General features: G+C 36.5%; 1 protein-coding gene across 4 annotated transcripts in view; it reads right to left on the reverse strand.

The window, feature by feature from the left end:
- LOC106096004 (interaptin) overlaps window positions 1-9542 on the reverse strand; it is a 46412-nt gene extending 36870 nt beyond the window's left edge. For all 4 annotated transcript variants that reach the window (XR_001222838.2, XM_013263502.2, XM_059366849.1 and 1 more), the window contains exons 1-5: window positions 9478-9542; window positions 5563-5701; window positions 4952-5478; window positions 4804-4885; window positions 1141-1250 (exon numbers count right to left, since the gene is read on the reverse strand). Coding sequence is in view for 3 of the 4 variants with exons in the window: in XM_013263502.2 (XP_013118956.2) it covers window positions 1141-1250; window positions 4804-4885; window positions 4952-5478; window positions 5563-5701; window positions 9478-9516 (897 nt within the window). In the remaining variant the exon portion in view is untranslated. The remainder of the gene's footprint in view (window positions 1-1140; window positions 1251-4803; window positions 4886-4951; window positions 5479-5562; window positions 5702-9477) is intronic.
- Window positions 9543-9762: the final 220 nt, after the last annotated feature.

Genomic DNA, 9762 nt, shown 5'->3' on the forward strand with positions numbered 1-9762 from the left:
CGAAATTTTAATACCAAATTTTTATTTTAGGGTACTATATGAGAGCACACAAAATTTCGTGGAGGTTCCGCCCCCTTCAGATATCAAAAAAATTTAGTCCCAGTTTTTCACCACGGTATCATTATGCACCATCTGTGAAAACTTCAAGAAAATCAGTTCAGCCGTTTCTGAGTCTATAAGGAACACACAAACAAACCTACAAACAAACACAAATTGATTTTTATATATAAGAAGATTAGGTGCGCACAGAAAAAATTGCAACTTAAATTATTAATTAACAAAATAATTGGAGGCGTGGCTTTGACTATGACGACGAACGCATGGGTTCGAATCCCGGTGTGAAGGTCAAGTGGTGTCGTTAAGCGGCACACCGTTCAAAATCGGCATAAAGAGGCCCCATGTCAATGAGCTAAAAAAATTTGAATAGCACTGCACTCTTTGATATGAGAAAAGTATCCCCTGTTTCTTCATGGAATGTTTATGGGAAAAATATGTATGTAATAGAAGAATCACAATGGATCATCCCCAAGAGTCACCTAAGCAACCTGAAACCTTAACATGAGAAACATGCAGGCGTAAAGAATTTCGTAATTTTCCATGAAATTCATTTTCTTTAAACTACTAACGACATCCTTTTATGAGATTTTTAATTTTGGAATCCCATTTGGGAAACCTTACTACAATTTTAGTTTTCAACATCAATGACCTCTGCTTATCGTTATGGGTATACAAAAGTTTGATTCGGCGAAACCATTTTTATCGTTTTATAACGCTTTTACTGGAATTTTACTATATATATCGAGTTAAATTTTTTGGAATTTGCAAATCCATTACAAACATCAATGGCTGATTTTGTTGTTGTTGTAGCAGTGCGTTGTACACTGAGGCAGCAACCATTGCCGATGAAGGACTTCATCAGGTCAATCCGGTACGTACAACCGGTTGCCATGAGATTGTTCTACAGGTAGGTAGGGCAAGCAATAAAATTATGGCCTCAAAAAGGAAGACTTGGAAGAGATTTCTCGGAATCGTCTTCAATTTACCTTTTTGCGAAATCGCCTACCTGGTTCTTTGGATTTTTAGAGCAGATGTTTTCACCATTTCGATAACACATTGGGATTTAACAGAGGTTTAGCATACCTGAGATTTAGCATCGTCTTCATTCGTGGAACTGCTGTAATCACTGGTACTAACTAATAAGTCATTTTTCAAATCTTGGATTTGGTGAAGTAACTTCTTGTTGTCTTGATCTGCAAAAGAAATAAGAAAAAGGGATTTCATTGATTTTGTTAAAATCTCTATATATGTTAAAATCTCTATATATGTATCTCTATATATGGAAGCTATATCAGGTTATTGACTGATTCCGAATATATTTTTTGGCTGGGATGTTGGAAGTTATAGTAGTCATGGTGCAAAACTTTATATCAGAAAAGAATTGAACCCTCTAGGGGCTAAAGATGTACCAACGGAAGATGGATTTATATGGCAGCTATACGAGGCTGCCTGAATAATTTGCTGAAAAAAGCACATTTAAAGAAAAATCGACATTTTCAGCACTCAAATTTTAAAAAATTTCCAAAAAACAGCAACTTTTTAACATTTTGTAACCTTTTTTTTAAATAGAATGCACAATTTTAATATAGAAATGAGAACAAATGCCATAAATTCGGATTTACATTGTTATGGCTTTAATATATTTAAAAATTTGTACACAAGAGGATAAAAAATACTTTAAATGAGGTTAAGAAGACGTACAGGGAAATCAATCTACAAGGCAGATATATCCAAATTTCCTTTGATTTGGAATGTAATTTGGATTATCAAATTTCGGTTAAATCGAGTTAAAAGTAGGTTGGTTTTAAATCAGCTCTAGAAACTAAACTTGTTCCGATTTTTCCTATTTAGCATGAATGGCTAGTTCTGGTATTAATCTCGGGTTAAAAAAAAGCTTTTATGGAGCTAAAGAAGCTAAGTGGGTTAAAACAGCCCATTTTCAAATTCAACTGCTATATTTGCCAAGCTACAGCGCAATAACAACCATACGAACGGACATAGATAGGCTCCCTTAGAATTTTACGACGAGTAAGAACTTGTATACCTTGTAAAGTCAGAATGGATGTCTAGATGGGAAACGGAGTTACAAAATGATAATATTGGGTTGCCCAAAAAGTAATTGTCGGTAATATAGTCGGCGTTGACAAATTTTTTCAACGGCTTGTGACTCTGTAATTGCATTCTTTCTTCTGTCAGTTATCAGCTGTTACTTTTAGCTTGCTTTAGAAAAAAAGTGCGAGAAATTTTGTTTACATTTGTTTGTTTGGCGTCAATTTTAATATGGGTACCACATGTATTGAAAGAAATTCATTTAACAAACCGAATCAACGCTTGTGATATGCACCTTAAACGCAATGAATTCGATCCGTTTTTAAAACGAATCATAACTGGAGATGAAAAATGGATTGTTTACAACAACGTTAGTCGAAAACGATCATGGTCCAAGCATGGTGAACCAGCTCAAACCACTTCCAAAGCTGATATCCACCAAAAGAAGGTTATGCTGTCTGTTGGGTGGGATTGGAAGGATGTGGTATATTTTGAGCTGCTTCCAAGGAACCAAACGATTAATTCGGATGTTTACTGTCAACAATTGGACAAATTGAATACAACCATCAAGGAGAAGCGACCAGAATTGGTCAATGGTAAAGGTGTCATATTCCACCAGGACAACGCTAGACCGCACACATCTTTGGTCACTCGCCAAAAACTGAGCGAGCTTGGCTGGGAACTTTTGATGCATCCACCATATAGCCCTGACCTTGCACCATCAGACTACCATTTATTTCGATCTTTGCAGAACTCCTTAAATGGTAAAACTTTCGGCAATGGTTATCGAACAAAATGGCAATTATATATTTGATTAAAGTTCATTCTAAGTTTTATTAAAAATGCATTTACTTTCTTTTAAAAAATCCGCAATTACTTTTTAGACAACCCAATATATACCCAAAATAAAAAAAATTTAAAAAAAGGAAAATATTTTTGTCGACGTTTGAAACATTGTCTTTTTTGAGTAAAAATTGGTAAATTGCGAAGCAATTGAAGCACAGCTAATGTGCTTCACCGCCACTGGCTCTTGCACAAATACTTGGTGCCTTTGATGCTCAATATGACAAGGCGATTGAGTTAATGGCGCCTTTAAATAACCAATGGCCACCTTGTTTCCGCGGCGTTCGGTCCTTTGGACCAGAACGAGCTTGCTCACATACTGGAGTTTGACGAGGATTGAGATCTCCACATGAAAATGTAAAATTGCAAATTTTGCCCATGAACAGAGGCAAATGAGTAAAAAAAAACTTCACACCAAATATCTTGCGAATCGGTTAAAAATTGGGACAACTGCAACAATTGAAGTGAAAATCGGGCGAAATATATATATATATATATATATATATATATATATATATATATATATATATGTATATATATATATATATATATATATATATATATATATATATATATATATATATATATATATATATATATATATATATATATATGTATATATATATATATATATATATATATATATTTCGCCCGATTTTCACTTCAATTGTTGCAGTTGTCCCAATTTTTATATATATATATATATATATATATATATATATATATATATATATATATATATATATATATATATATATATATATATATATATATATATATATATATATATATATATTTCGCCCGATTTTCACTTCAATTGTTGCAGTTGTCCCAATTTTTAACCGATTCGCAAGATATTTGGTGTGAAGTATTTTTTTACTCATTTGAAAGTGAAAATCGGGCGAAATATATATATATATATATATATATATATATATATATATATATATATATATATATATATATATATATATATATATATATATATATATATATATATATATATATATATATATATATATATATATATATATATATATATATATATATATATATATATTTCGCCCGATTTTCACTTCAATTGTTGCAGTTGTCCCAATTTTTAACCGATTCGCAAGATATTTGGTGTGAAGTATTTTTTTACTCATTTGCCTCTGCCAAATTTAATCAAAATCGTTTCAGATCGCCCGATTTTCACTTCAATTGTTGCAGTTGTCCCAATTTTTAACCGATTCGCAAGATATTTGGTGTGAAGTATTTTTTTACTCATTTGCCTCTGCCAAATTTAATCAAAATCGTTTCAGATTTAGTTTATAATGGGAACTATATCCAAATCTGAACCGATTTTGATCAAATTTAGCAGAGGCTTTCAGATGAGTAACACAACATTTCATACAAATTCATTGAAAATTTTAGTAACTAGGCCCTTATAAGTGGTGATTAGTTTGTATCGGAATTGTGAAAATTAAGGGTTTCAGCTCTCTTACTGTGCTAAGGAGAGTTGGAGGACTTATTGAGCCCTGTTTCAAAACAAAAGCGTGATCTATACCGTACTCAATAGTATTTGGGTATGTAGGGTACCTTAATCAAAGGTGTTAATGAAGATACATGATATATCAGAAATCATGTTCCACTAAGGCAATTAAAGCGTTTTGAATAATAACACATACTTGCTCAACGTTTGTAAGGTCTTTGCTATGGTATTCTTTGAATATTCTTTCAAAAATCACGAAAGTTTTTAGGCCACGTATACTATATATCGCTCTTTTGCCAAAATAAGTCTCATTGAATTACTTTGTATTAATTACCTAAGACATTACTTAGAATATGCTGTATTAAATACTGTTTACTTACTTAGTTTAAGGATTTTATCCTCGTTTTGTTTGATTTGTACCTCCAAGAGACCCTTTTCATAACGTTCCGTTTCCAGCTGGGCCTGAAACCATTGAAAAATTATGTAATAAAAAAAAATTTTTGGTTTCCAAAATCTCAAACTACTTACCCTTAAATTAAACAATTCACGAGTACGCTCTTCGAGCAAATTCGATTTGGGTGTTGTCGGTGAAATTCGTTGCGTTCCCGCGCAGCGTTTGGGAGTTTTCAATGGTGAATCACAACGACCAATACCTGGCGATAATAGGCTGTTACTGATGAGACTTCCAGCAACAGATCCACCGCTGCCTCCACTTCCACTTCCCATACCTCCTACGCTAACGCCACTACTAACCGATTGATTGCTTGAGAACGAATCATTACGTTGTCGTGGCGGTGTCACATGTGTGCTAACAACATGTCCTATCGCATGACGCAATGTCTCCTTGTCGGGAGATTCTACATCGAGTAATTCCTTAAAAAATGAAGCTATACATTGTTGGTCATGTATGGGTAAACGTTGACATATCTCATGGAATATAGTGTGTGGATGTTTGACACAGGAGAAATGGAGCAATATGGAATAGATGTATATGTAATCTGAAGAACTGAGACAATTTTCATCGTCTTGGTGTGCTTCAAATTGTGGATAGAATTCTAAACATGAAAAAGAGGAGGAAGAAAAAACATTATTAGTTTTAGCGGTAATTCATATTTGATAAAGGACGATTTGGAACTTACCTTTAAGAAAATCACTTATTCGCTTATATTTGCCATTGGATGTTTTGGGATGTTGCGAACTAAAGTTTTGATAGAATACATCAATATCGGACTGCTCGATATTAAAGTAGTTACGTTCCATAAAACCACATTCGGTGATCTGAAAAAAGATAAATGAAATGTTTTTTTTTAAATAAATATTTTTTTTGTTTGTTTCTTTTTCGAGACGAGCTCAATGATCGGAGATGTATAATGGAAAAGGAAAGCAAAAAATAGCAACTCACACCAACCACTATGAGACGCGTTTAGTCTTTTATTAGAAGACTTCTCAGCCATATTAGGTGTAATGGCTTCAAGAGCCGTGCGTTGATATGTTGTATTTGAATCGTATTAATAGCGAAAACGCATCTGTGATACAATTACCACATTAACCACGCTCGACAACCCTGTCTATTAGCTGTACTTTTTCCCTATGCATGTATTTTTGTATAATGACAGACATTCTTCCTGGCAAATTACACTTCTTCCTGCTTCACAAGATTCTGGGCATCTGTTGGAAGTTGTATTGATGGCTTCGAACGCTAGGCAACGGCTCTCGCTGTTGCTCCGTGTGCCCAGGTTCGAATCCCGGCCAGGCTCTGCCGAATCCTTTCATTTTTCAAGTTTTTTGCCTGTTAGGGCAAAGACCATTAAATTTAACCATTTCTGTTTGTTTCTCTTTCGAGACGATCTCAATGATCGGATATGCAAAATGATTGTTGTTGTTATAGCAGTTTATTGTGTTCTATCTTTCCTCTGCTTGATTCTGCTGAGTGTCAAGACCCAGGAACTCTGCGACTAAGATGGGGTGCGTCCACAGGGATCTGGGTCTGAGTCGAGTGGGTCTGGCCGGGCAGTTAAACAGGTGAAGTGTATCGTGCAATCCATGGTTACAATCGGAACATACATCTTGCACGTCGGCATCAATCTTAGCTCTGTGGGAATTGAGGTGGCTGCATCTGCCGGAACATAATTGAGCCAGAACCACTCTGGTTTGCCGGGGGAGGTCGAATTCTTCGGGTGCAATGGGTGGCGGTCGTTCTCCAAGGACTACATTCACCCGGTAGCCAATTACCGCGTCTGCTACCATGTCTGCATGAATGTTGTTCAGACCTGCAGACACGGTAGCAGACGCGGTAATTGGCTACCGGGTGAATGTAGTCCTTGGAGAACGACCGCCAAAATGCAAATGGTCGGTGTGTGTTGCTATCTTTGGCTTTCATTTTCATTTTGCATCTCCGATCATTGAGCTCGTTTCAAAAGAGAACCAAACGAAAATTGTGAAATTTAATGATCTTAGCCCTAACAGGCAAAAAACTTGAAAAATAAATACATTTAGGAAAAACTTTTTGCATCGTTTATGAAATTTGTAAAAGAGACATTTTTAAAAATTTCCGTGGTTTTTGCGATTAATCTATTTTTAATGTGACCAAAGAAATCTAGTTATAAAATGAATTGGCTTAAGAGAGATGTGAGGAATTAAGTTAAATGGGAGCCAAATGTCCCGGCTCATTTGTGGACCAACTATTTCCAATCCAAAAAGGCAGAAGTCGAGAAGCACTTTGTTTCTTAATTTACTATAGCATATAAGTGAGATAAAGAAGCTGAGAAGGCGTAATGAGGGTACATATGTATGTCATCCGGGACATTTGATACCAATGACGAACTAATTGTAACCCATACGTTCTAGTCCTAATTAGGAGATGTCAGGAAGCGCCTGATCTTCTGCCTGACTCTTGGCAAGGACCTCGTTGCATAAAATTCCTAATTTGGCCTAGCTTTCTCTAAAGGGTTCTTTGATTCATAGGGCGGTAGGATTGCTAGATGGAACTGCGCTTCTCACAATGAAATTCATTGCTTGGAATCCGCTATTTATAACTCTAGTGACCTCAGTACTAGAGAACTGAATCTGGAAATCAATATTGTGGTCAACGAAAATAACCGAAATTTATGTCTAGAGCGCAATAACTAAAGTTCCGGTTATTGTTGTTGGTAGTAGATCCACAAGATGATGATTTGGATGGTTCCTCCGATAATAGCCCAGAAGGTATTGCTTGGACAGCATGAGGTATTGCTTAGACAGAAACTGAGGAGACAGCCCATCGCAGTTCGACAAGCGGCATTCTAACAGATCTGAATATTATTCCACTACGTATCAGATAGCTGACGAGACCACATTGGCACTGAATAACTTACCCCAGACCAGCCAAATGCTTTGTACGGGGTCAACAAGTTTTTTTGTACACACCCTAATTGCTGCCGACTAGAGGACCTTGTTTCTACTTTTGACTTTATCTTAAATTGCTGTGGCATGTGGAAAGAATTTATAAGAGCTGTCAAATATGGCACCAAGTAATTTTGGATCACTTGATGGTCCGAATTGGCACTCCATCGACCATCGCTTTCAGCTCCATACCCATACCATGCGCGCTACATGCGAACAATTTGGCTGAAGTTTTAGTGGCAGATATATTCAGATCTCTTGCAGCGATATAAGAGGCAAGTACGTGGAGGTAAACGTTAATCTATTGCAGATGTCATCAATGGGTGGGAGAATGGAAATTCTCCAACGAAATTCGGGAGAAGTAGTCCCTTGAACGTCTTTGCTGCAGGTAAGTAGAGGAAAGAAGATCGGTCTGTACGACCCACCTTCCTCGGACCCTTTCCAGGCTTTAGTAGCGGCATCATACTGCCCATCTTCCAGACTTCGGGTACTATAAGAGTTTTAAGAGACAGGTTGAGAACCATAAGTTACTCAACTCCAGGTAGATCTAGATTCTTCATCATGAATGTAGAGATTCCGTAGGGGCCCAAAGCCTTGAATGACTTGGTGCATCGGATGACGTTCGTAACTTCGTCCACGGTAAATTGTGATAGCTGATTGTCAACGACAGCAGTTACAGCTATTCCGTAGGAAGCATTCCACTATCCGCGGATAGTGGAAACACCAAAAACAACGATTTGGATATACTCTCATGCCCATAGCACCCGAAGAAGTAAACGTTGTCCATCAAAAAAGGCTGTCTGGTAAAGCCGCCTCAACTTTTACTGGTCTAGGATAGTTGCCAACGTGCTGGATATGTGTCCTACTTATAACCAGAGACTACACGACTCACATCACCTATCGAACTGTCCAACCAATTCTACTCAACTGATTACCAGATCACTATGAACGCACACCATCCAAGTTAAAGAGTCCTTAGACAATCCCATGGCAGCCGGTCGTACGTACCGGATTGACCCCATGGAATCCTTCATCGGCAAGGGCTGTCGCCTCAGTGTACAACACACTGCTACAACAACAACAGCACCAGAGTCTTTGGATATGGATATTTAGTAAACCCCATCAATAACATTAGGCTGGAAGAGTTTTCAGAAAGCTTAACTTATGATCTCTTTCTTTCCACAAAATTGTTCTTTTTGTCATTAAACTATGCAACTTTGGTCAAAGTGCACTTTCGCGTCTACCCTAGCTAATGTTTTAGCAGCGCATTTGTCCTGAAATTTAAATCTGTTAATTTGATAAATCAAGACCATCGAATTTTAAACCAATATTTGGATGTACACACTACATAAAAAAACGTTTATCTATCTTTGCCTACAAACTCCTAACATAGGCTGCTAGGATATTTCGAATAAAGACAAATTTTTATATATTTCTAAAGCATGAATGCCTGTCACCACATATTTTTGTAGCTATCATAAGCTATGGGTGGTTGGATGGCGGCAATTGAACCATGACCACGGCCATCCTTTTGTTGACAATAAAACATTAACACACACACACACACATAGGCACTTTTACAATGGTATGCTTCTTTTATCCGGCAACAAGCAAGCAAAGCATGCGTATTTTCTTTTTTTAGTTTTGTCTGTTCCTTTGATCCTCACACTTACCCACTGCAACAGTACTTTTTTCCAGCTGCGCATATCCATTTTGTTGTTTTGTTTGCTTTTAGCGTCTGTTCACTCACTCCAAATTCCTCCAGCAGGAACTGTTGTTGGATTTGTACCAAAATAAGTCTCTTTCCACAACGATTCAAAGATTTTCTGTTGGAGCTAAAACACAACTTTGTTTCCTCCTCCCAGAAAAACAAATTTTAGTGAAAATCACGTTTTATCCTCTTTTTTTTTCGTTTCATGCGCGCTATTTGTTGTTTTGTCTAAAGGTGTCTTTTTTTT

Source organism: Stomoxys calcitrans, chromosome 4 (assembly GCF_963082655.1).
Source record: "Stomoxys calcitrans chromosome 4, idStoCalc2.1, whole genome shotgun sequence".
Taxonomy (NCBI): domain Eukaryota; kingdom Metazoa; phylum Arthropoda; class Insecta; order Diptera; family Muscidae; genus Stomoxys; species Stomoxys calcitrans.